The 27,380-nt window shown below is 49.0% G+C and overlaps 1 protein-coding gene across 3 annotated transcripts; it reads right to left on the bottom strand.

The window, feature by feature from the left end:
* Positions 1-582: 582 nt before the first annotated feature.
* CHAF1B (chromatin assembly factor 1 subunit B) lies at positions 583-27,380 on the bottom strand. 3 transcript variants are annotated; one of them, XM_065943175.1, is made up of 14 exons: positions 27,307-27,380; positions 26,458-26,678; positions 25,411-25,543; positions 23,806-23,923; positions 22,635-22,738; positions 18,928-19,024; positions 17,018-17,102; positions 15,668-15,761; positions 8,891-8,960; positions 8,701-8,792; positions 5,486-5,633; positions 4,272-4,703; positions 3,567-3,661; positions 583-2,695 (listed from the first exon to the last, which is right to left on the bottom strand). In XM_065943175.1, the coding sequence occupies exons 2-14, from the start codon at positions 26,581-26,583 to the stop codon at positions 2,610-2,612; spliced, it is 1,680 nt and encodes a 559-aa protein (XP_065799247.1). In that variant the 5' UTR covers positions 26,584-26,678; positions 27,307-27,380; the 3' UTR covers positions 583-2,609. The 3 variants fall into 3 exon arrangements, with proteins under 3 accessions (XP_065799247.1, XP_065799248.1, XP_065799246.1); XM_065943176.1 differs by having other exon boundaries at positions 26,458-26,664; positions 27,307-27,372; XM_065943174.1 differs by lacking the exon at positions 27,307-27,380 and having other exon boundaries at positions 26,458-26,969.

The following is a 27,380-nucleotide window of genomic DNA, read 5'->3' as shown; positions in this document are numbered from 1 at the left end:
ACCCTCCTGCCTCTTCTCCACGGGGCACCCTGATGGGCAGGGTCACCCACCGTGGGCCCTGCCCGCGCGCCTGGTGTGACGGAGCTATCACCTCTGCTGCCGGCCGCCCCGCCAGCCCTCCTCCTGCGGGCCTGCAGGCCACTCCTCCCCAGACTCCAGGGAACTTGTTATCAAGTTCTCCCGAGCCTCTCTCCACCTAGCAGGCAGCCAGGATTCAGACACAAGCCCCATCCCCTACAGATCCAGAATGTTGAGCAGGTCCCTGCACTCAGCACGGATACGGCCCCCCCAGCAGCTCCCCCCCCACCGCCCGGGTGGAAGCAGGCGGCTTTGGATCAGGAGGCGGGGTGCCGCCACCGGGGCTCTTACTGCCGAGTGTGTAATTTATAGTCAGGGTGGCAAACGGGTAATAACTGTGCCTACAAACACGCACCCTGCCTCCTCCCACCCCAAGTCTGCCGCCCCTACGCTGGGGGTGGTCAGAGTGCAGACCTGCTCACCGAGGCACACAGGACCCACAGTGACCCCTGTTCGCACAGGGATCAACCCCCACAAAAGAGCCCTCGCTCCAGCTGCAGGATACTTTTATTTTTTAGCTGAGCCCCCTAGCACATGTGATCTAGCTCCCTGAATAGAGGTCAAACCTGTGCCCCGCTCCTGCGTTGGAAGCACGCAGGAGTCTTAGCCATCAGACCACCAGGGAAGTCCCTAGCTGCAAGAAATTTAAAGTCATTTTTCCTCTGAAGAGCTGATGGCATCTCCCACACGTTGTTATCCTTTCGATTTGGTAAAGAAAGCTGCTGTCCCTCAGTGATGGACCAGGAAAGCAAGAGAAAGCTTTCGGTGCAGATGCATTTAACAGGCAGAGACCATCTCCAGGGAAAGCTTCCCTCTCTTCTCAATCCTGGCTGTGCCTTAGATCGCCAGCAGAGCCTTCAAGAATCCTGAGGTTCAGACGGCGCTGCAGACCAAGGAAGCCAGACTTGGGCGGCAGGACCCAGGCGTCGATGTCTGGCAGCTCTTTGGGGGGCTTCAAGGTGGAGAACCCCTGGTCAAAACAGCTGCTCTTCGACCTCTTAAAACATCTTCCTACTGGACGTGACCCACACCTGTGTTACAACTCTGCGTCGATTCACCTGCAAGCTCTCCACGTTGTAAATCATCCCCTCTGCCTCTTTCCCGTGAAGAGGGAGGCGGGCTCCTTTTCCGGTTAACTGTGTTGTGGACGGAGCTTCCCAGGTGACTCAGTGCTGAAGAATCTGCCTGACGAGGCAGGAGACGCGGGTTCGGGAAGGTGCTCTGGAGAACGCGGCCACCCGCTCCAGTATTCTTGCTAGGAGCATCCCATGGACCGTGGAGGCTGGCGGGGGCTACAGTCCATGGGGTCGCAGAGAGTCGGACACGACTGAGCACACACACGTGGCTCAGTGAGGCAACAAAGAACCAAGTTCTTTCCAACTCTCTTCCCTGCTGCCGGCCTGAGCTGAGGGTCGTTCTCCCACCCTCAGGGGCTCCCCGCAGAGGCGGGATGTGCGGGTCCTGAACGCGCCCTCTGGTCTGGCTCAGCTGGGGCAAGGGGCGCTGGTGCAGCCTCGCCTGGGGGCTTCATCAGCCAGGGTGACGGACGGCATCAGGCGTGGCGGAAGAGCTGTCAGTTCCACTCAGCGTGACGCAGCCGCGCCGGCGCCCAGGGCCGCGCCCGTCGCCACCTCTCGGTCACGGCGCCAGCATCTCTTGCGCTTAGAGGAGCCTCCAAACGTGTGATGCCTGCTGCAGGGACGGCACGTCACACATCTCAGCCGCAAGGCCCATTTACTCCCAGGTGGGAAAGGACCACACCAGCAGCCCAGGTGCTGAGCGTGCTGAAGCACAGACCACCGAGGAAAGGTACTTCTTTTGCTTTGAAAAATCAAGAAGGTAACCTATGTGTTAACCAAACTGCATATAAAGTGAGATCGCAACCCTTCCTCCTCCCAAAAATAACATTAAAAAAAAAAAAGATTTAAAAAAAGAAATATGCTGAAACAGTAGCAAGGGTTTCCTTTTGGTGGTGAGATGGGTGATTTCCACCTCCAAGCCAGTTTCTTCTGTCCTAATTCACTCTAGTTTACTATCTTTCTAGAAAGAGCATTATTACCTTTAAAACCTGAAAGCAAACATAACAAACTTCCAAAAGTTAATCAACTATTTAGGAGTGAAGTTGATCAAATAATCTAACACACTAAAACCTAAATGGAATAAACCTTCTCAAAGTACTGTCTCCTCTAATTCCAGCTGTAGGAGAATCCACCGTCAAGTGTCTGCATTTTCATACAAATATTCTGAGGCAAGAGTCACTCATTTTCATACTAGGTAACACTGAAAGTGAAAGTTGCTCAGTCTTATCCGAGTCTTTGCAACCCCATGGATGATACAGGGCTCCCATCTCAGGAATTCAAGAAAAAGAGAATGTAGTCTATTAAGATGTTCACATCTCTGAGGTAAAAATGTATTCTAAATACAAGAGGCGACATCTCTGGAGAAGACCAGTCCACGTGTATCTTCCGTTAGTGAAATCCACCTCCGTCGGATGCCACTGGTCTCAGGTGCCTTCAGGCACAGGACAGGTCTCATTGGGGTCCTTCTCCGTGCTCACCGAATCGGGGCCGCTTCAGCTCTGGGGGGCTGACCTGAGGGTCTGCAGGCATCTCTGAGACTTAAACACACACAGGGTTGGCAGGTGAGTGAAGACATCTCTAAAGTTAAGAGCTGAAGTTTACGAGATAAATTTCGTGTCCAGACAAAGGAACTGGACTGCCTGGCCAGGTCCTTCGTGGATCTAAGGCGGAGATCTGACCCAGCGGTTCGCAGCCAGGGGTGGCTGTGCCCCTCGAAGGGCAGTGGGCAGAGTCTGGTGACACTGCAGTGTCACGAGGAGGGGGAAGGGAGGAGAGCACCCAGGGGTGCTGCTACGCCGCCTGCATCCAAGGACAGCCCCACAGCCAGGAGTGACACCCATAGCGCCAACCGGGCTGAACTGGGAACCAACTCTACACCGTCTCCCCCTCAGGTTTAAACAAGCCTGGTAAGATGCATCCTTTTTTAAAGCCAGGTTTTATTTATTTTTATTTATATGGCTGTGTGGGGTCTCAATGGAGACACAAAGGATCTAGTTCCCCAACCAGGGATCAAACCCAGGCTCCCTGCGTTGGGAGAGTGGAGTCTTGGCCACTGGACCACCAGGGAAGTCCCAAGATGCATCCTTGCTTTCTCAGAACTGACTTAAACTCAGGTGGTGTTCATTTCCAAAAGAGACAAGATTCTCTTTAATTATATTAGACCAGTAACAGTGTCGCTTGAAAGTGAAAGTGTTAATCACTCAGTCGTGTCTGACTCTTAGTGACCCCATGGACTGCAGCCCAGGAGGCTCCTCTGTCCATGGGATTCTCCAGGCAACAATACTGGAGTGGGTAGCCATTCCCTTCTCCAGGCGATATTCCCGACCCAGGGATCAAACCTGGGTCTCCCGCATTGCAGGTGGATTGTTTACCAGCTGAGCCACCAAGAAAGCCCACAGTGTCGCTCACCTAATTGAATTTCCTCTGTGGAAGGGCTGGAAGTTATAGGGGTTGATATGGAGCTCGGTGGAGAATCTGTCTTTAAGGGTATTAAGTTTATTCTCCTGGATTAAAAAGAGAAGTAAAAGGTTGTGAGTGTCACAGGGATTGACAATATGGTACCAAGGTTCCAAGGAAACACAGGTATCAGCTGACATCACGTGAGGCGCTGAATACTGTGTCAATGTGCCTCCTTACTCAGAAACCAAGGACCACTTACTCAGTTACACCGGCACATAAATAATAGTCAAACAGTTATCTAAAAGCTTCAGAATCCGTGCTTTGTTAATTTTCAGTGACACATTAACCACTCTGCTAGATGCTTCATATAAAGCCTACTGGCCATGGCTTCTGGTATGGAAGCTCTAAGACACGGATGGTTCTTTTTTAAAAAAATCCACAGTCTCAATTCTCGTTACTTTTTAAAAATTCTAACTGCAAGAAGTTCACAAGAAATTAAAGGGGGGGGAACTTTAATATCAAAAAGACTTCAAACACCGTCCCACTCCCTCCCCCACCTAGAAGCGAGGTGGATGGAGGTCTGAGTGAGGATGGGGCCCCGCAGACATCAGGAAACGTCTCTCCGGCCGCTGTGTGGGAGACCACACAGTACAGGGCGGGGGGCTGTGTTGTCTCAACCTCAAGGATGCTTTCTTTCTGCATCTGAGTGCTCACCGGGGTGTGGGCTTGCTCCAGGCCTGCAGGGTGTTCAGGGTGACCCTCCGGGATGGCTGGGCCTTGGCGTTCTGACCGCTGGGTTGCAGGGGCTTCTCCTTAGGGGGCCCTGCCGGGGAGACCCTGGAACCGGGAGTGGCCGCGGGGGTGTCCTTGGCCGCCGGGGGGGCTGGAGACTGTTTCACCTGCGGGGGGGTAGCAGAGGGACTGCTGGGGTCCTGGACTCTGCCGGTGGGGGTCCCCTCCCCCGGCCTGGGTCCTGGCGAAGACCCCGAGGGGGTCTGACTCTTGGTTTTCTTTGCTGTATCAGGAGTTCGCACGCTCAGAACCGGCTTCTCTTTCAAGGGGATTCCAAGCTCATCTTTCTCGAACGTCACGAAGGAGCAGTAACCGTCTGTGGAAGAGATGGCCAGGAAGGCCCCGTCGCTGGACCTTCGTTCCCAAAACAGAAGCAGAAGGGAGGAAGTTTACCGAACGCTGTAGGCCACTCTGGGCGTACTCATCACCAGGCAGGAAAACGGAAGTTCGAACACCGTCCCCAGCTTTGTTTGAAGGCAAGAGTCATACGGGGGAGGGGGCCTGGCTGAGGAAGGGCTCTTGGAGCCCCTTCCCTGCCCCCCCCATCCCCTGTACCACCCGCCTCAAGCTTCTCAGGGCCCCAGTGTCTCTGCCTCTTCACAAAATCCACCAGGGAATCTAGGTGAGATGGCCTCCTCTCGCCCACCAAGATAAAAAGAGGACAGGAAGAAGATCAAGAGTTACAAAGAGCAGGAACTGGCTGGCTGGCAGGGTGGCCAGGCCCAGGCTGGGCCCCAGTGGGCAAGAGAGACGGAGTAAGGGGCCCGGGGGTGCTAAGAACCCCAAGCAGGAAGGCCAGGGCGGCGACCCCCCAGGACGGGCCCATTTCCGGGTCCCTCTCTGTGTCTGGGCTTCCTTCCTCCTGACTCTGGCGGGGAGGACTCTGGCGAGTCCCCAGACGACCAGGGAGCTGAGGTGTCTTCCCCTTGGTTTATGAGAATGGGAAGAATTCACAGGGCAATCTGTGTGGCATCAACACCCACCGACGTGACCACCAGAAGCAGTATTGTAGCAAGTGAGACACAGATTTCGTTTTAATGTTTATCTTTTCCAAAAAAAAAAGCTGGTAAAGAAGGGCCAACCAAGCCAACTGCAGGGCTACTCCAGGGGAGGGTGCGTCCTCACTGCCTACTCACCAGGAAATGTCACTCAGGGTGTGGTAATGGATGTTGGACACGTAGCCAAACGGGAACAGCTGCTGGGTGTCGTAGAGAAGCACCGAGTCCTCGGAAGCCACCGCGAACACCAGGCGGTAGGGCAGGCTCACCAGCTCCACGCCTGGCTCTGGTGATGGGCGCACACAGGGGCAGAGACGGTCAGACAAGCCAAGCTCTTGGAGAAAACACATTTCCACCCCCACCAAAGCCCTCTCCCTGGGGACATAAGTGACATAATTTCATGAAAGACTAGCTTGCTGTATGCTTTACAGAATTCAGTTTTGTCTTACTTTATATATGAATATCAGAATCCAGGGCTTCCCAGGTGGCTCAGATAGTAAAGAATCTGCCTGCAGTGTGGGAGACCGGGGTTTGATCTCTGGGTCGGGAAGATCCCCTGGAGAAAGAAATGGCAACCCACTCCAGTATTCTTGCCTGGAGAATCCCATGGACAGAGGAGCCCGGTGGGCTACAGTCCATGGGGTCACAAAGAGTAGGACGTGACTGAGTGACTTAACACCCATGTAAGAATCAAGGAGAACCACACATGAACCAATGAGGACACCATGTTGTAATCCGAGACTCACGGACACCTGAGATCCGAAAAGAAAGAAAGGAAGATGTGTGGATGAGGCAAGTCACCCCGGGGTCAGCACCTGACGAGGAAAAATCAGGGTCACGTAGAAATGTCTTATCAAGGGATGTTTTCATGCTGTGTGCGCTGTGCTAAGTTGCTCAGTCGTGCCCGAGTCTTTGTGACTCCATGGACTGTACCCGCCAGGCTCCTCTGTCTGCGGGGGTTCTCCAGGCAAGAACACTGGAGTGGGTTCCCATTTCCTATTCCAGGGGATCTTCCCAACCCAGGGATTGAACTCAGGTCTCCTGCATTGCGGGCAGATTCTTTACCTGCTGAGCCACCAGGGAAGCCCAGGAATACTGGAGTGGGTGGCCTATCCCTTTTCCAGAGGATCTTTCCGACCCAGGAATCGAACCGAGATCTCCTGCATGGCAGGCAGATTCTTTACCAGCTGAGTTAGCAGGAAAGTCATTCACATAAAGGTTTAGAAAGTTGAAAACAGTTTCTGCATCTAGCCTTGGAGTAACAGGGACCAACTGACCCTTCCCTGAAAAAATTAAAATACCTGGCAGAATACTGAAACCAGGGTTTGGGGGACACTGTCCACAAGTCCATGAAGGACAGCAATCTCGCAGAGAGAGGAAGCAGGAGACCCAAGCCCTTTCACTGCCCCTGCTTTCTGCCTGGAGTTTCCAGGCCCCACAAAGGTGGAGGGAACTCAGGCGGCAGCCAGCAGAAACCCTGCGCTGGGAGCCAAGAGGCTTGGTGGAGCGTGTGGTGGCGGGGCAGAGAGAGAGCTGCGGGGGCCTCCCGAGTCTTCAGCTGACGCTGACAGTGCATGCATGTGAGAAAACTATGGGAAAGAAAGAGCCATCCCTAAGGAGGCCAGCAATCAAACAGACAGACAATCCACTGGATGGGAGGAAGTATCTGCAACTGATGCTACGGACAAGGGCTTAATTTCCAAAATACACAAACAGCTCACGCAACTCAACAACAAGAAAAAAAACCCTATCCAAAAATGGCCAGGAGACCTAAACAGACATTTCTCCAAAGAAGACATACAGATGGCCCATATGGAAAGATGCTCAACATCGCTAATTACTAGAGAAATGCAAATCTGAACTACAGTGAGGTACCACCTCACAATGGTTAGAGTGGCCATCATTAAAAAGTCTACAGACAACAAATGCTGGAGCCAAGGAGCGCAGTCAAAATTTAAAAAAAAAAAAAACAAAAAACAATGAAAATACATCTGCATCCACTAAGGTAAAATCCCCACAATGTCTAATAAAAAATTATCAGGCATGCCAAGAAGCAGAAAAATACCCATAATGAGGAGAAAAAAGTTAATCAAAACCAACCCTTTGTACACAAAGCCTTAATAAAAGAGTTGTTTTAAGAAATTGTAGTCTACGTGTTCAAGAAGCAAGACGAAAGCAGATACATGTAAGGAAGAACCGGCTTGAACTCTGGAGATGAAAACCACACTGTCGCAGGTAGAAAATACACCGGATGGCACCAAGGGTGGGTGACAGAGAGGAAAAGGTATGTGAACTCAAAATTCCGCTGTAGAAACTATCCAAGATAAAACAATGGCAGGCAGGGGGCCGAGCTGGGGCAAGTCAAGTCAACAGGGCACCAGTAAGCCGTGGGTAACTTCAAGCAGCCTGATACACATGTAGCTGGAGTCCCTCAAGAAGAGGAGAGAGAGAGAGGATGACAGAACAAAGTATCTGAAGAAGTAACTGGCGAAGTTCCCCACAGCTGGGACTTTGCTGGAGGTCTAGTGGCTAAGATTCTGTGCTCCCAATGCAGGGGGCCTGGGCTTCAATCCCTGGTCAGGGAACTAGTTCCCTGGTGCCTCACCTAAAGATCCAGCACCCACAACTAAGATTAGGTGAAAGTCGCTCACCTAGTCACTCAGAGAGTCGTGTCCAACTCTTTGCGACCCCATGGACTGTAGACTATCAGGCTCCTCCATCCATGGAATTTTCCAGGCAAGAACACTGGAGTGGGTTGCCATTTCCTTCTCCAGGGGATCTTCCCAACCCAGGGATCAAACCCGGGTCTCTTGCATTTCAGGCAGACGCTTTACCATCTGAGTCACCAGGGAAGCCACTGATCGGGTAGAACCAAATAAATAAATATATTTTTTAAAAAGCTCCCCTAACTTGATGCAAACTATAAACTTGTAGATCTAAGCCAGTCAATGAACCCCAAGCATAAGAAATACAAAGAAAACTGTGGCAGGCATACAGTGACAGGACTACTTAAAGCTGCTGACAGACAGAGAAATCTTCAAAGCAGCCAGTGGAGGGAAAACAGTTACACAGAAATCCAGTTCATGTATCATCTTTACTGCACAGGAAGTTGATGATGAATGATCGTCAACCAAGCAGCAGAGAAACAAAGCTACTACTTTCATTCCTTTAAAGTTGCTTGTAGCAGAAAAGAAGAGTGTATTCTAGACAATGCATAGGAGAGAAGAGTGTATTCTAGACAATGCGTAGGCTGACACGTATTTTGGTAACATCAGTCTTTGCTCCTGAGAGGGGTCAAACAGAACCAACCCCGAATTCACCTCTTCCCTCCCCGCCCCGGTCACTTAACACACCTGCTTCCGCCACCGGCCTTAGCTCGAAGTAGACAGGGCAGCAGCGGACAGCAAGCGTCGCCTTCGCAGGACACGGAAGGTGGGCGATGGGCCTGGAAGATGAATTGCGGTTTTGCAAAAAGGCATGGTCACTTAACAAAAGCAAAAAAAAAAACGGGTGCACGTTTCATATGTTTCTTTAATCTCTTACCTTTTAAGGTTTTTCCTGGAGAAAACATAAGTCGTGTTCGTTACATTTTCACCGGATTCCACGCACCCAGCTGGAGAAGCAGGAGAGGAAGGCGAGGACTGTGTTATTAACAGACTGTCCCCCAGCAGAGACGCACGAGCATCAGTTCTGGTTTATGCTAGATTCATCGGAAAGGTTATTTCCTGGCCAGTGTTTGATGACTGAGGACAAATGCAAACATCTCATCCCTGTCTGGGCTCAGCCTTACTGTGGTTCTAGCCACCTGTCACCCCCGAGTGTCACCTTCCAAGGGGGCTCCCTGGGAGCCCCTTCCAGGCCTGGGCAGGAAGAACAGAAAGCAGGGACCCCGGCCTCAGCAGACCTCTGCCTGGGAATCCAGCCAATCCCTGTGGTGAAGCGTTGTGATCAGACCCTCGGCTTGCTGTCCTCCCCGATTCTGACCCCAGCTGCCACCCAAAGTCTGAGACTTGGGCTTCTTCTATCTGCCTGATGGTGCCCCGAGGCTGCCAGGAGACCAGCCCTCTGCTGACATCTCCAGCCCCTGCAGAAGCTGCCTTTGCCCTGGGGAGCAGTCCACATCTGAGAGCTTACCACAGGCTATACTCAAAACCAGGTCAGACCCTGTTGGAGAACACCCATCACACACAGCTACTCTTGGGAACATCTCCCTGTTTTACACTAACATTTCCACACAGCCACACAGTCTTCCACAAGACCATTCCATACCCCCTGGGGAGGGCAGCAGACAGAGCCAGTGTCTCCCTACTCTCTCCCCCTCACCCATCCTTCCATCCCCAAATAATCCATCTTAACAAACCATCAGGTCATTGCTAATTTCCTCCATGCTCATATAATCATCACAACCAATTATAACTCAACTGCAGGTATATTATACAGTGGCTTTTTAAAATCTATTTTACAAAATGGGATATTATTCACACTTGTGCTCGTTACCTGCATGGCACCAACAGACCCTTCCCTTAGCAGCTGCCTACTGTGCACTGGTATGAAAATACTGTAATTCATCCTCTCTAAGTGAGTATTGCTTTTTGGTGGTTTTTTTTTTTTACAACTACAAACCATGTTTGCAATAAACACGCTTGGACATATATCCTATGTACTGTTTTCATTTCTTAATGAAGTGAATCTCAGATGACTCAGCAAAGCAGATGCACTGAACGGTTACCAGACTGCTTTCCAAAAAGGCTCTAATAATAGACACTCCCTCCAGCAATGGCCACACCCACACCCGTCAGCCATAGGTATTTTCACTGTTTTTCAGTGTGAAATGACTAGAGCCATACCTAACTTCTATCAAGGTAGCCAGGACTGCCTTGACTGTTGCTGGGTTCCCGAACACTCTCCTGTGTGTGCTGATACCACATGCAGATCTGCTTTTCTGCAAACTGCCTTTTCTATCTGGCTCTCATTTCTTTCTTCCAGACTTTTTCCCTTTGTTTTTTTGTTCTTCCTGCCAATTGGAAGAGCGCTCACATACGATATTATTTAGCACTTTCTTTCCTGTTCCATGAACATTATTTTCCAGCTCCATCATATGACTACTGATATTGCCTACTGCATCTCTTGCCTGTAGGCAAGCTCTACATTCTATAGCCAAATAGGTCATTTAAGAGCTTCTGGGTCCCCATTCTTTTGCTTGATCTTCCCCAGTCCTAGAAAGGCCTCCTAGATTTTCTTGTAAGAGTTTTACATTTTCACCTTTTATGTTTAAGTATGGAGTTCACCTGAGATTTATTTTTATATAAAAGCTAGGAGTCCAATTTCATTTCCTTCCATACATCTAGACATTCCAGTATTCTTCACTCACTAACCCATTCTTCCCACTGAAATACCCTCAGGTTACCTACTAAATTTCCTTTTATCCCAGGATCTATTTCTGGATTCTGCTCTGGTCCACTAATCTATATGCTTATTCCTATACCAATACGGGTACAGAGGAGCCTGGTGGGCTACAGTCCACAGGGTGGCAAAGAGCCGGACATGACTGAAGTGACTGAGCACCCATACCAATTCCATACTGATTTGATAACAGTTATTGTTCAGGCACTCAGTTCTGTCCAACTCTTTGTGACTCCGTGGATAGCAGCACACCAGGATTCCCTGTTGTTCTTCACTATCTCCCTGGGTTTACTCAAACTCATGTCCATTGAGTCAGTGATGCCACCCAACCATCTTGTTCTCTATCATCCCCTTCTCCTCCTGCCTTCAATCTTTCCCAAGATCAGGGTCTTTTCCAATGAGTCAGCTCTTCGCATCAGGTGGCCAAAGTATTGGAACTTCAGCTTCAGCATCAGTCCTTCCAATAAATATTCAGGATTGATTTCCTTTAGGATGGACTGGTTTGATCTCCTTGCAGTCCAAGGGACTCTCAAGAGTCTTCTTCAACAACACAGTTCAAAAGCACCAATTCTTTGGCACTCAGCTTTCTTTATGGTCCAACTCTCATATTCATACACGACTACTGGAAAAAATCACAGCTTTGACTAGACAGACCTTTGCCGGCAAAGTAATGTCTCTGCTTTTTAATGTGCTATCTAGGTTGGTCATAGCTTTTCTTCCAAGGAGCAAGCGTCTTTTAATTTCCTGGCTGCAGAGATCGTTCACAGTGATTTTGGAGCCCAGAAAAACAAAGTCTGTCACTGTTTCCGTTGTTTCCCCAACTATTTGCCATGAAGTGATGGGACCAGATGCCATGATCTTCGTTTTTTGAATGTTGAGCTTTAAGCCAGCTTTCTCACTCTTTCACCTTCATCAAGAGGCTCTTTCATTTCTCTTCACGTTCTGCCATAAGGGTGGCGTGATCTGTGCATCTGAGGTTATTGATATTTCTCCCGGCAATCTTGATTCCAGCTTGAACTTCATCTAGCCTGGCATTTCACATGATGTAGTCTGCATAGAAGTTAAATAAGCAGGGTGACAATATACAGCCTTGATGTACTCCAATTTGGAACTAGCCCATTGTTCTATGTCTGGTTCTAACTGTTGCTTCTTGACCTGCATAACAGGTTTCGTAGGAGGCAGGTAAGGTGGTCTGGTATTCCCATCTTTTTAAGAATATTCCAGTTTGTTGTGATCCACACAGTCAAAGGCTTTGGTGTAGTCAGTGAAGCAGAAGTAAATGTTTTTCTGGAATCCTTTTGCTTTTTCTATGATCCAATGGATGTTGGCAATTTGATCTCTGGTTCCTCTGCCTTTTCTAAATCCAACTTGAACATCTGGAATTTCTTGTTTCATGTACTGTTGAAGCCTAGCTTGGATAATTTTGAGCATTACTTTGCTAGCAAGAGAAATGAGTGCAATTGTATGGTAGTTTGAACATTCTTTGGCATTGTCCTTCTTTGGGATTGGAATGAAAACTGACTTTTCCAGTCCTGTGGGCACCGTTGAGTTTTCCAAATTTGCTGGCATATTGAGTGCAGCACATTCACAGTATCATCTTTTAGGATTTGAACTACTGCAGCTGGAAAACCATCACCTCCACTAGCTTTGTTTGTAGTGATGCTTCCTAAGGCCCACTTGACTTCACACTCCAGGATGTCTGGCTCTAAGTAAGTGATCACACCATTGTGGTTATCTGGGTCATGAAGATCTTCCTTGTACAGCTCTTCTGTGGATTCTTGCCACCTCTTCTCAATGTCTTCTGCTTCTGTTACGTCCATACCGTTTCTGTCTACTGTACCCTTCTTTGTGTGAAATGTTTCCTTGGTATCCCTAAATTTCTTGAAAAGATCTCTGCTGCTGCTGCTGTGTCACTTCAGTTGTGTCCGACTCTGTGCGACCCCATAGACGGCAGCCCACCAGGCTCTGTAGTCCCTGGGAATCTCCAGGCAAGAACACTGGAGTGGGTTGCCATTTCCTTCTCCAATGCATCAAAGTGAAAAGTGAAAGTGAAGTTGCTCAGTCGTGTCCGACTCTTCACGACTCCAGCGACTGCAGCCTACCAGGCTCCTCCACCCATGGGATTTTCCAGGCAAGAGTACAGGAGTGGGATGCTATTGCCTTCTCTGTGAAAAGATCTCTAGTTTTTCCCATTCTGTTGTTTTCCTCTATTTCTTTGCATTGTTCACTGAGGAAGGCTTTCTTAACTCTCCTTGCTATTCTTTGGAATTCTTCAGATGGGTTTATCTTTCAGCATTCAAATGGATATATCTTTCCTTTTCTCCTTTGCCTTTCGCTTCTCTTCTTTTTTCAGCTACTTGTAAGTCCTTCTCAGACAACCATTTTCCCTTTTTGCATTCCTTTTTCTTGGAGATGGTTTCGACCACTACCTCCTGTACAATGTGACAAACCTCCATCCATAGTTCTTCAGGCACTCTATTATATCTAATCCCTTGAAGCTATTTCTCACTTCCACTGTATAATCGGAAGGGATGGGATTTAGGTCATACCTGAATGGCCCAGTGGTTTTCCCTACTTTTTTCATTTTAAGTCTGACTTTGGCAATAAGGATTTCATGATCTGAGCGACAGTCAGCTTCCAGTCTTGTTTTTGCTGACTGTATAGAGCTTCTCCATCTTCAGCTGCAAAGAATATAATCAATCTGATTTCAGTATTAACTATCTGGTGATGCCCATGTTGAGTCGAGTCTTGCGTTGCTGGGAAGAGAGTGTTTGCTGTGACCAGTGCATCCTCTTGGCAAAACTCTGTTAGCCTTTGGCCTGATTCATTTTGTATCCCAAGATCAAACTTGCCTATCTTCAGGTGACTCTTGACTTCCTACTTTTGCATTCTAGTCCCCTATGATGAAAAGCACATCTGTTTTTGCACTACAGAATCTCTGACATTCAGACAAGGAGATGCATGCTCAAGTGTTACTCTCCTTTCATATGTGCCACATGCTCAGTCGCTCAGTCATGTCTGACTCTTTGTGACCCCGTGGACTGCAGTCTGCCACGCTCCTCTGTGCATGGAATTTTTTAGGCAAGAATACTAGTGGTTTGCCATTTCCTTCTCGGGGATCTTCTGGACCCAGGGATTGAACCTGCGTCTCCTGCATTGCAGGTGGATTCTTCACCACTGAGCCACCTGGGAAGCTGATTGCATTATTCTTTGCACTTACTCAGCTAAACAAATCTGAGATGTCATCCAATTAAAAAAACAGAAAACCAAAAGAAACAACCAAAAAAACCTGAAATGGGATCCTAATTGGAAAACAATGAATATGTTAATTTTTAGAACATGAAATATTTATTTGTTCAGAACTTGTTTTATAACCATCAATCAATAAGACCTTCTAGTCTTCTTCATCAAGGCTCTGTGCCTCATTAAATTTTTTCCTATGTATTCCCATGTCTTCTGGACTTTGCACTATTATGAATGGAACAACTGTCCTTTTCACATTTCTAAGTACTTATTCTAGTGTAGCAGATTCAGATTTTATGTATTTTTACAATATCTAGCCACCTTATCAAATTCTTTTTTGATTCCGATAGTACTTTTTTAAACCTCTTGGATTTTCTAGAAACATAATCCTATCACAATGTTTTCTCTCTTCTTTTCCAATCTCTGTCATTGCATTTCCTGCATTTATTAACATCACCGAGAATCATTAACAGTGACAGCAGATACCTATCTGGTGTCCGATTTGAACTGAAAATGTTTTTAGAGTTGCCATTTAGAAAAAGGATTTGATACTGAGTTTAGTAAGTAACTTTTAATATACTCAAGCAACTATTTACTCTTGGTCCTGGGACCACCTCCCAAGCCAATGTCATTCCCACATGCTCTCTATTGTCCTTTTACAGTCTAATCCACACACATGTCTGTGTGATTCACACACTCCTGGGGGCCCCCACCCAGGCTGACTGGAACACGCAGTGGCAAACCTGACCCGCGCCCTCCTGTTTGGCTGAGCCCTGGTTCACGTCACTGAATCACACACAGAATGGTACCTGAGCAGTGAAGAACAGGGGTCAGTCTCCTCTGAGACCATGCTGGCCATAGCACCACCCTGGCTGATTCTGCTAGGCTCACCCTCTCGCCCTCCTGCGACAAGCCTGACGTGTCCTCGCTGATTCTGCTGACCTGTCAGACTTGACCACTACACTCCCATAGGTTATTCCAACCCGACTTGTCTGCGTCTAGACCCTGTCACAACAGGCTGCTTCACCACTCAGAGTAAACATGATAAGGGCGCTTTCTCGTGAGTTTTAGAACTGTGACCTCCATGTACACGTCTAGGGAAAAGGAATTTGTTAAGAAAACTTTTAAGCTGAATTTACCTAAGAGAATACGTTTATCACTCTAGCCTAGTGCCTCCCAAACTTGTCTGTGCGTTAAAACCACTGGGGATCTTTTTAAATTTCAAAACCCAGACCACACACTCCAAACCAGTTAAAATACAGTCTCTAGGGGTGTGGGACCCAAGTACCAGGACTTTCGGAAGCTCCCTGGAGGTTTTGGAAGGGCTTTCCAGGTGGTGCTAGTGGTAAAGAACCCATCTGCCAATGGAGGAGATGTAAGAGGCGTGGGTTCAATCCCTGGGTCAGGAAGATCCCTTGGAGGAGGGCATGGTAACCCACTCCAGTATTCTTGCCTGAAGAATCCTGTGGACAGAGGGGTCTGGCGGGCTACAGTCCATGGGTCGCAAAGAGTCAGACACAACTGAAGCAACTTAACAGAGTTCAGTGTGTGGACAAGTTGGGACAACTGCTTTCATCAGAATTCCCTGAGCTGCAAAGAGCATCACAGATCAGGAGCACAGACACCAGCACTGCTGCCCTCCTGCCCTCAAATCCAAAGCTTCGTGAAACACACCTGGTGTGAGGAGCAAAGATCCATCAGGAGTGAAACTCAGCCTACGGAAGAACGACTTCATGCTGTCATCATGGAACATCCGGTAACTTCTCGCCTGTAGCACACGAAATTTACATGTTATCCCGAATCTTTGCATTCACACTAAAGGCTTACCAATTCCTATCTCTTTTTACTACGTATTGTCATTCATTTATTACTGACATAATAATAGGTATAAAATTGAAACACATTACAAATCAAATAACCACACAGAACTGCAAAGGCCATCCCTCTTGAACAGATTTCCCATTTTTGGTAAGGAAAGCTTTAAGTGTGTGTGTGTATGTCTACATGTTTGAAAGTGAAAGTGTTAAGTCACTCAGTTGTGTCTGACTCTTTGTGACCCGCCGGGCTCTTCTGTCCCTGGGATTCCCCAGGCAAGAATACTGGAGTGGGTCTACGTGTTTGTGTGGTTCAACAATTATTAAATGAATACCTCTGTAAGAACACACCTATGCTGTGAGCAGAGCTTCGCCTGGGAAATGAGACTGGGAAAAGGCAGGAACGTGACGAGGAGCCCTTTTGTTTGTTATCTGTGTGTATATAATTAGAATCTCCCACTGAATGAACCCTTTTTAAACAGAAAATAGTAACCCCATCATCTTCCCAGACAATGCTGCTTGAACCCCTACGTGGAACAGTTTTTGCTGCCATGCACCTGATGCTTTAGAAACACTAGAATTTAATCCTCCAGACCCAGCCCAGCCCGCTGCCCCAGGACTGCTCTGCAGTCAGCCCTCCTTTGCTCCAGTAACCAACTTGCTCCCTTTCAGCTCCTTGCTTGCCTTAGTACTCAGTCATCTGACATCTCAGGACTAGGATGCTACCTTTGTTTGCCGCTTCTTCCCAAAAGTCAGAACCTTTCCCATTCCTGGGTACCAGCCCAGTGACCCTCATTGCCCCTCTACCTGCCTGGAAGGTGCCAGACCCACCTGCCTTCCTGTTGCCTAGGACTGGGATGCTCCTGTCAGTGGTTCCCAACCCTCACTGCACCTCAGACCCTGGGGCCCTGGCTGCCTCCAGCCACATGAAACGCATCTCTGGGGTGCTGTCCAGGTGACTCCACAGCGCGCTCAGGACTGGAAACCACTGAGCTCCATCACCTCCATCCCTCCCCTGGCCCCCAGAGGTCCCCACCCCCACTCAGATCAGCCCAGCCTCCCACGCTGAGACGCGGCGGTCTGCGAGGAAGTCACTGCAGTTCAGGTGTCAGGGCCTGGCCACCAGGGGCTTAGCCGCAGGGTACAGAGGTGCTCACGACTTCCTGGGTCCCAACTTAAATACAGGTGGGATGGAATGTCAGCCCTGTACCTCTCCTTCGGCCCCCACTCCAGACAGCATCTTTGAGATGTTAAAAGCCACACGTTTCTTCTGTGTGCTGTACACCCTCAGGATCCTAAACAAAGAAGACAAGTCTGACCTATCTCTTCTAGCAGTGAATTACGCTTCACACAGAAACAATCTGGTACCAGAACTAAAGACTGCTTCAACAACTTGAGGCCTGCAAAACCGCTGACCAAAGACTTTCACACTTAACTGAATGACACGGGCAAACATTAACAACTGAAAGGCTACCGCTAATGAAGGGGGGAAATACACCATAATTTCATTTTTCTATGGAATGTTTCAACTTGTCAAGGGAGATGAACTTCAGGTCTTGGACGTGTGGCCCAGTGGCCATTTGCATGACTGTTGTGAAGTTGATTTTCTGTGGAATGGTCTTGGCCTCAGGGATTTGCAAGAGTAAGGAAAACACCAGAAGGTAACTGGTTGTTGGTAATTCATATTATTCCCCAAGCTGATCAGACTGTTTCACTCCAGAGTGCTGAATAAAACACGTACACCAGGGGATTACTGTGGCAGTCGAGTGGTCAGAACTCGGCCCTTCCACTGCAGAGGGCATAGGTTCAATCCCCGGCTGGGGAACTAACATCCCACATGTCACTGGGGCAAAGCCAAAGAATTCACATATATCAGAAAATAAATGACATCTGGAATGTTACAGGAGAGTCTACAAAAGATAAACATTAATTCTTCCTTAGTGTTTTCATTCCAGGGTTATCTGAAATCCAGTTTGTTATACTTAAAAGTCACTGTATGTGCTTAGTCACTCAGTTGTGTCTGACTCTGAGACCCCATGGACTGTAGCCCACCAGGCTCCTCTGTCCATGGAATTCTTCAGGCAAGAACACTGGGGTGGGTTGCCATTTCCTACCCCAGGGGATCTTCCCGACCCAGAGATTGAACCCGGATTTCCTGTACTGCAGGCAGATTCTTAACCATTGAAGTCACCAGGGGAGGCACTTCTCAATTATGGCAGTAATAAAACCTAACAGAAGACTTTAGCATAATTGGGCTCTATATGCTGTATACTAAAACTGTCATTATGTATTTTTTTTTTCTGGTGATAATTTTCCATCTAAAACAAATCAGCAAATGGCTAGAGCAGGACCTTTATAAATCTGAGAAGCAAAGCCAAAGAGACATGAAAAAGGATCATGACTGGTGAGCAATATGATTGGTAACTCTGTTGTTTTGTTTTTGTTTTTTTGTAATTTGGCTAGGCCAGGTCTTTGTTGCAGCACGCAGGATGTAGTTCCCTGACCAGGAATTGAGCCCAGGTCCCCTGGAGTGGGAGCACTGAGTCTTAACTACCAGACCACCGATGAAATCCTCCTGGCTTTTTTTCTAATTCTTTGTTCCAAGGACACAATTAAATTATTGTGTTTAATTACACCAGTAAATACAGCAACAAGACCTCCTTGAAATAAGAAGGAAAATAAGACAAAATATCTTCTTTTCAAATTAATTTAAATGAAATTATTAAAATCACTGTAGCAGTAAACGCTAATCAAAAAAATGAAATAAATATCCAACCTTACTACTAGGTATCTTTTCTTTCCTAAGTCATATTTATAAAAGACTTTCTCTTTAAAAGTTGCTAAAGAAGTTCAGATTTAACTCAGAGCTATTTCTGCATTCATTCACCCATTCAATAAAGATTTATTAAGTACTAACTTTGTGTAAGGCTCTTGTCCTAATCAGTTTCCAATTTCTTACTGTTTTATGGATAACAGTAAAATAAAACACTTTCTATGAAATCAGGAACAAAACAATCAAAGCTAGACTGTGGTTTATATTTGTTAAGTTGTAATAAAAATACCTCTGAAGAAAATTTCAAGCTAACAGAGATGAGGACAACTCATCAAATACTAACTTACCTGTCACAGCTCAGGGTAGCAACATATTGACCCAAAGGATCCCAGGTTACTCCTTGTACGTAACTTTTATGTTCATTAAAAATGGAGATCTTCTGGCCTATGGATAAAGCATACAACACATTACTAAAACCTGCTAATGCACAAATGGTATAAACTACAATTTCAGTATTATTCCTTTGTTGTTCCATCATTCAGCAGCGGGTGATCGAGCCTCTGTACCAAACCCCACGTCAGGCTCTGGGGTCAAAGATAACTTCACGTGGTTCCCCCTTCCAGGGAGCTCAGAGCTCCCGGTGGCAGCTATGCACACACAATCTCCCTGAGGAGCAAGCGGACAGAGAGAATACGAGTGGCAGGGGCAGGGGGAGGGGGCAACAGACCACCACCGGGCACGCACACGGACACCACGGGGAGGACGAGGGGCAGCCAACACAGCAGGGGGCGAGGGTGGAGGAGGCGCGGGCTCAGAGTTCAGGTCTCCAGGTCAGGCAGGACATAGGGGGCCAGCGGGGAGAGAAGGCAGCATTCTGAGCAAACCCATGGGGTGAAAGTCAGCTTGGCGTTCAGGGAAATGACAGGCAGCTGAGACTGCTGGTGGTGCGACACCCTCGTGCACGAGAGAAAGGTTCTGGGGGCTCACAGAGTGGCTCAGAGCAATGCTGAGCTGGGAAGTGACCTGCATGTTAAGGATGAAGCTGAGGGTTGAAGAGAGCACACACAGAAGTGTCACTAGCTGGGAGGGGACAGGAGACCGGGTGAGAGACAAGAGCCTGCCCCAGAGTGAGGCGGGCCAGGATGGGATGGGGCTTTGAGGGAGAAACGTGGAGGATAAAACCAGTTGCACACAAAGACGACCTGGAAGAAGCGAGGAGGGAGTTAGGAAGCCTTGGCCGGACTTTGAGAAACAACTCTTCTAGGGGGAGCACCCTACACCTGGTCACTAACTCTGGCGACCTACTCGCCTCTCACTCACTTGACCCTCTGCCGGGGGCACCTGCTCCCCACGCCCGCCACTGCCCCCTAAAATCACAGGCCCCGAGGTCGCCAGGGACCTTAATGTGCATACCACAGATGTCAGACTAACTGTCCGTCCCCCTCCCCTTCATGAGGCTCTTCTCTGGGAGTCTGCTAAGATTAAGGTGGCTGGGGGTGAAGAAGCGGCTTTGGGAGATCTTTGGATGTTTGTGGTGGGAAGCTACTGGGGAAACAGGGGTGGGATTAGACCTAACAAGCAAAAGGGGCAGGGACCTTGGGACCACCCACCTGCCTCCAAAGGCTGCAGGGGACACATCTGCAGGGGCTCAGGGTGCAGTGTGGGGGTCTGTGACCAGCTGTGCTCAGCCCGGGACCCGGACCACAGCCGATCCTGAGCTGGGGTTTGTCGTGGTGGAGCAGGTGAACGAAGATGATCTGTGTTCGTACACAAACCCCTTGGGGAGCAAGCTGGACAGGGAGAATATGAGAGGCCGGAGGGGCCGACAGATCAGGAAATAGAGGGCTCAGCGGACTGCGGGGCTCCAGGAAGGAGATGAGCAAGACGACAGAGAATGAGATGGCTGGATGACCTCACCGGCTCAATGGACATGAGTTTGAGTAAACTGGGAGGTGGTGATGAACAGAGAGGTCCAGCCTGCTGCAGTCTGTGGCGTCACAAAGAGTAGGACAGAAGTGAGCGACTGAACTGAACTGAAGGTGATGGGCAGTAGAGGGAATCACAGCACATGCAAATCCACAAATACAAAAACTTACTGACTTTGAATAACCTTGCCTATGTTACATGTTTAAACAAAGGCTTACAATAAAGTCTCGATTTCCATACTCCTCAAAAACTGCTCCTCCCCCGGCCCCTGCCGCCTTCTCTGTTGTCCCAGGATCAGCATGTCACGTGTTAATAAGTAAAATCAGGTTGCTCTACTACTCAAAGCCCTTCGGCAGCTCACGATTACACCTAGGATACAACCTGAGACCCGACCCGGGTGCCCGGGCCCACCACCACCCTCCAGACTTGGGTCCTCCTTCCCCCTCCTGCTCTTGCACACCCTCGATTTCCTGTTGCCTGGACACAACAAGCCGTTCCAGCCACAGGGCCTCTGCACCTGCTGTTTCCACAGGCGGGAACACTGTTCCCTGAAACAATGCACACAGCTTGCTCCCCAACTTCATTCCAGTCTCTGTTCAAACTCCACGTGTTCAGAGAAGCCTTCTTGATCACCTGACCACTCTCTGACCCCCTTGGGGTGCTATACTTCCTAACATCGGATGGATGTTTGCGTACTTATTCACATCCTGCTAGAACATGGCCATCATATTCGGGTATTTTCCAGCACCTGCAAGAGTGCTCAGCATGCTGGCAGTGTTCAAGGTCATCACAACTGGCTTCAGAGGTGCTGGATGGAGTGCCCACAGACACCGAAATATCAAGGTTTGGGGAAAGAAGATGAGGATACTGGTCACGCCGGACCTCCCCTTGGCCGAAATGTCAGGGACTGATTAGAAAAAGTGTGACACAGAGGAGGCAAGAGAGGCTGCTTCAGTGGATGGCACGAAACTATTAACAGAAGAGAGGCTTTTACAGCACGGATGGAAACCAGGTGGATGCAGCACTGAGACTGCAGGGGATGCCAACGCCACAGCCTGACCCTTGACCTGGGTATTTGGGCTGGTGGAGAATGATCAGATAAAGGAGAGGAGAGGAAGAGGTTTGGGAGAAAACACCAAGCTTGACTGCAGGACTGCGGCGGGGAAAAGTGGTTAGGCATTGACCACCACTGCTATTTTCAAACTGTAGTTAACTTTTCACATGTTTACCTCCCACCTCCTCCCACAACCCTCCCAAACAGGTCTTTCAAAGCAGCGAGGTATCCTTTGCTTTATTTGATGTCCTGAAATGTAAACTTGGCCATGAACTGAAGTGAAGTGAAGTGAAAGTCGCTCAGTCGTGTCCAACTCTTTGTGACCCCAAAGACCACACAGTGCATGAATTCTCCAGGCCCGAATACTGGGGTGGGTAGCCTTTCCCTTCTCCAGGGGATCTTCCCAACCCAGGGATCGAACCCAGGTCTCCCACATTGTGGGTAGATTCTTTTCCAGCTGAGCCACAAGGGAAATCTGATCACACCTACCCCTATATTGAGCAGGCAATGCCCCACTGATGATGAGGACTTGATAACCTTCCAAGATCCTCAGGTCCGTGAAGGCCGGGATCAGCCCTGTCCCTCCCCACTCCCTGCCCCGTCATGTCTGCACCCCTAGGCGTGTGGCGTCTACCTTGCTTTGGCATCGGCAACTAATGACTCATAACACCACTGCTAAACCTCATACATTCCAACTGCATCCCTGGCATACGGGGATAATTCCTAAGCTGTCGAGCTAAACTTCTGTTTCAGTCCGCAAAAGAAACTCTTCTGAAGCATTTCATGGTTTGGCTTTTCAGACACTTGGAATGTCGCTCCCCTAATAATGGGCTTTCATGGTGGCTCAGACAGCAAAGACCCTGCCTGCAACGCAGAAGACATGGTTCTAACCCAAGGTCGGGGAAGATCCCCTGGAGGAGGAAATGGCAACCCACTTCAGTACTCTTGCCTGGGAAATCCTATGGGCAGAGGAGCCTGGCGGGGCACAGTACATGGGGTCGCAGAGAATCGGACATGACTGAACAACTAACACTTGCACTTCTCCCCCAACAATAGCAAAAACACATCAGCTACCTTTACTAACGTCCCACATTATGGCTGTGTTGTCCACAGAGGCAGAAGCCATTAAATTCCCGTCAGTTGCCCAGCAAATATCATACACGTCTTCTAAGTGGCCCCTAGAATCCAAAGAAGAAAAAGAAAATAAAAGGCAATTCTTGTCTTGTGGAGAGAAAAAAAAACAAATGTCAAAAATTTAAAGGCAAACTCAGGGCCCACGCAATGAGATTGTAGAATTCCCACTAGAGCTACATTAGCTATATAGCTATATTAGCTGTAGCTATAAACCACTACCTTCAAGGATATTTATATCTTTAAAATTGATTCAAGTTTACTAAAAAAATTTTATAAGAGAAACTAGGAAAATCTATTTTAATGGCTTTTAATGAAAAATCCATTTTAATCCATATTTTTATCTTTTTAAGCCAGGGGTCCCCAACCCCCAGGCCATGGACTGCTACCAGTCTAGGCATTTAGACTTTCATATCTCACTTAAAACTTTTAAGTGACTGCTACCAGTCCATGGCCTGTTAGGAACTGGTCTGGACGGCAGGAGGTGTGTGAAGCTTCGTGTGTATTTACAGTCACTCCCTGGCGATCGCATAACCGCCTGAGCTCCGCCCCCTCTCAGGTCAGCAGTGGCTCTGGATCGTCACAGGGCCGAGAACCCGCGGTGAACGGTGCTTGTGAGGGACCCAGGTGGCGGACTCCTTGTAAGAATTTAATGCCTGAAGATCTGACGTGGAGCTCAGGCCATGATGTGAGCACTGGGGAGGGGCTATGAACACAGATTATCATCAGCGGGCAGGATGACCATGTGAGACCATGATGAATCAACTGCCTGCAGACGCATATGCAAACTCTATCACTGAGCAGCAAGTGACAACTGTATAATTATTCCATTATATATTATAGTGTAATAATAATAACAAAGTGCACAATAAATGTAATGCACTTGAATCAGCCCGAAATCACCCCCACCCCCAGTCTGTGGAAAAACTGTCTTCCACGAAATCCATCCCTGGTACCAAAAAGGTTGGGGAGCCGCTGATTTAAACTATACCTGCATTACTGTCTTGCATAAGAAAAAGTTTTAAGTGAGATACGAAAGTCTAAATGCCTATCAGATGAATGCATTCAGGTAGGTCCTAAAGCTAACACCTTCGCAGGTCCCTCTCAAGGTTACCTCAGAGTTTTTACAACAGTCCAGTTCTCCTTGTTCAGCTGAGCCTCATCCTCGTCCTGAAAGGCAACCTGTTCTGGCTCCTTGTTATCATTCACCTTCCAGAGCAGAATGACAGCATCTGCAGAGTGAGTCGATTAAATGCAGGTCATGCTTTCCTGCACGGCTTTTCACTTCTGGATTTTTAGGACATTAAACAACATCTACAGACACTATGGCCATGAGGATTTACCTCTAAGAATTTGGGCAGAAACAGCAAGTTTCCCTTCCGAACAAAAACTCCAAAATCAAACTCATACCAGATCAGAGTTATACAAGGTCATCTTAAACAGAAGGGTCCCCGGGCCAGCAAAACATGACTGCAAAGCCACTCTATTAACAAATACACAGGCATAACCTGACAGGGGAGAAAAAACAACAGAGGCACCAACACAGGCGTTGGCAAGTCATTCCCCGCCGTGCAGCCTACAGAGTCACTTACTGTCTAGATGCCTCGGTCCCCTCACCAGGCAGGCTACAGTCTGGGGGGTCACAAAGAGTTGGACACGACTGGGCAACTAAGCACACATGAGCACATAGGCCACGGTGAGGATTAAATGAGGTAGATGCATAAAGCACATACCACATGATGCCTGGCACATGGTAAGCCCATATATGCGTGTGTATGATAAGTTGCTTTAGTCGTGCCTGACTCTGCGACCCTATGGACTTGTCCTATGTCCATGGGATTCTCCAGGCAAGAATACTGGAGTGGGTTGCCATGCCCTTCAGGGGATGTTCCTAACCCAGGGATTGAACCCGCGTCTCTTAAGTCTCCTGCATTGGCAGGCAGGATCTCTAGCGCTAGTGACCTGGGAAGACACTCTCATGTATGTGTCAGGAGAAGACTGAAGGAGCTGGCTATATGGACACATGTGTTCTGGACCCGTGCTGCCTTGCCAGCTGCCCAGCCTCTCCCCCACCCCCAGGCAGCTCCCATCTCCCATCTCTCCCTGGACCACACACTGGGCATCAAGGGCACTCAGTTCCACCAGGTCTCTTTTCCTCCTTCTGCCAACAACATCTGAGATTTCTACTTTCTTTTTATTCTCACTTCTAGACTATTCTGGTTTTAAGAGCATGATAAAAAGATTTACTTTTTCTGTATAGCTTTATGCTGTTTAAACACAAGTAGAAAATACGAATCTATTTGTGCCCACCAAACAAACAGAGGGCCATTTCAACAACACTCCCCAGGCCAATTAATTCATTAATTACACAGAGACATGGAACAGACTATGATCACTTACAGATACTAAGCCAACAAGCCTAACAAGGTCAGGTCAGTTCCCTTGGGACTTAGAATGGTAAGCACTGATCTACCTGTCTCCAACCAGCCCAGAGGGAGCGAATGGGAAAGGGATAATTTTCAAACAGCTCTTCTCAGTTTAAGCTTGCTGTCTTCCATCTGTTCACACTCCCCATAACATCATTTTACTGAACTACCTAAATGACAGATTTAAAGGGTCAAGCCACCTCTGAAATGAGAAAGTATATCTAGCTCAAATCTCAGTATTGACTGAGACATGTGTTTATCTGATTTCTGAAGACTTGAAGTAAAATACTCACCATCCCCTCCTGATGCTAAAATTTCCCCATTTGGAGAAAAACGTACGACATTGACCGCTTTGGTATGGCGAGCAAGATTGGACAAAAATTCAACAATGGCCTTTCCATCTGGTCCTTTCTCTACCTTCCAGATCTGTTGATACAAAAACACGCATTCAGAGAAACATGTAGTGAGCAGGCTTCATACTGCACCTATTAAAACAACCCTGCACTGATTTTCAGAAAGAAAATTTAGTTTCTCTTTTGAAATGTAAGAGGAAGTAACCCCTATCTGAAACATAAACCACCAGTGCCACTGCCTCCCACCTCTTTCTTGTGCAGACTCTTCCCCTAGAGGAAACTGGCTCAGGGTTCTGAAATAATAACATCACCACATCCAGTGACATCAGTCTAGGTAACAGGACCGTAGGAAGAAAGTTGCTCTTTTGCCTTCATTGTTGACTCAAGGCCCTGACAAATTATCTGCCTCAGCTAGATACACATATACATACACTTTGTGGCTCAGCTGTGTCCGACTATTTGCGACCCGATGGGCTGTAGTCCACCAGGTTCCTCTGTCCATGGGATTCTCCAGGCAAGAAGACTAGAGTGGATGTGCCATTTCCTCTTCCAAGGGATCTTCCCCACCCAGGGATCCAACCGGCATCTCCTGCTTCTGTCAGGTGGATTCTTTACCGCTAGTGCCACTTGGGAAGCCCCTGGGCTAGGTAACTTAATTAGTACAATAATTTGTGATGATTGCCTGCAGTGCGCATGCTCAGTCCTGTCCGACTCTTGGCAACCCCCTGGACTGTATAGCCCACCAGGCTCCTGTGTCCATGGGATTTCCCAGGTTAAAAAATACTGCAGTGGGCTGCCATTTCCTCCTCCAGAGGGATCTTCCCGACTCAGGGATCGAACCTGTGTCTCCGCATTGGCAGATTCTTTACCGCCAAGCCGGCCACTTGGGAAGCCCTGAGTTTAACAGTCGTTATAAAAACACAAGAGTGGAGAATGCCGCTTCAACGTTGCTTCCTAGGCCCTTCCCACTCCCCATGCCCCGCTTACCCTGACAGCCGTGTCCACCCCCGCGGAGGCCAGCCGGTGAATCCTCCCGGCGGCTCCATACTGGAAGTCCAGGCTGTACACCGGCTCCTTGTTGTGCCAGGCGATCTCGCAAGTGATGACTTTCATCCTCCAGAGTCTTCAGGGAGCGAAACACAGTTCCTCAGGGGCGGGGTGGGTGGTAGGTGGCGGGCGTTGGTTCTCCAAAGACTGAGGAGAGAGAGCTGCAAATGGTTGGTGATGAGGTGAATCTGCGAGCCGGGGACCAGGCACTGAACGCTGAAGCCTCAGCCAGGAGCCCTGCCGACCATTAAAGACGGTGCCTTGGGAGAGGATGTCAGTGCGGCCCTCTGACGCAACCCTCGCAGTTCCACCTCAAATGGTTCGCGGAGTCCGCGGCTGTTTTCAGTTTATTCTCCGAGTACGTCCGGAAACGCAACGAGGGACGGACACCCAGGGAGGGGAAAGCAAGGCCCGGGCCGGGCCGGGCCAGGCCAGGGGGGTGGCGAGTCCGGGGGTCTGGGGGTGGGCGCCGCGCGGAGACGGCTACCGGGGGTGGGGGAAGGCCAGGGCCGCGGGGGAAGGGCTGCTCGGCAAGCCGACCGAGGCCGGGGACGAGGAGGCAGCCGGAACCGAACTTGACTGGGACCTGGCTGAGAGGAGGCCTCCGGGGACACTGAGGCCGGGCCCGGGGCCTGCCGCGCACACGCGCGCTTCTCTGAAGATCTCCCGGGTCCTCGCGGCTGGCCCTCGGAGAGGGCCGCTCGCCACCCCCAACCGGCCCCTCACCCCTCACCCAGGCCCGGCCGGGAAAGCGCGCGGATGCGAGAGTCCGCGCGGGAGAAGCAGTACCTGCAGGGACGCGCTCAGGCCGCTGGGCCGCCAGCTCCCGCCGCCGCGCGCGCGCCGCTTCCCGCGCGCTGCAG

This window comes from Muntiacus reevesi, chromosome 8 (assembly GCF_963930625.1).
Source record: "Muntiacus reevesi chromosome 8, mMunRee1.1, whole genome shotgun sequence".
In the NCBI taxonomy this organism is placed as follows: Eukaryota; Metazoa; Chordata; class Mammalia; order Artiodactyla; family Cervidae; genus Muntiacus; species Muntiacus reevesi.
Note: the sequence above shows the minus strand (reverse complement) of the source record. Positions and strands in the feature narration are given on the sequence as shown.

Excerpts from the sequence above, each read along its gene's own strand:
- CHAF1B (XM_065943175.1), bottom strand. The coding sequence starts at position 26,583 with ATGAAAGTCATCACTTGCGAGATCGCCTGGCACAACAAGGAGCCGGTG. Across the intron at positions 15,762-17,017 it reads GAGTGGGGGCCGAAGGAGAG|GCGAGAAGTTACCGGATGTT; the intron begins GTACAGGGCTGA and ends CGTGTGCTACAG. Across the intron at positions 4,704-5,485 it reads ACCCTGAGTGACATTTCCTG|GTCCAGCGACGGGGCCTTCC; the intron begins GTGAGTAGGCAG and ends TTGGGAACGAAG.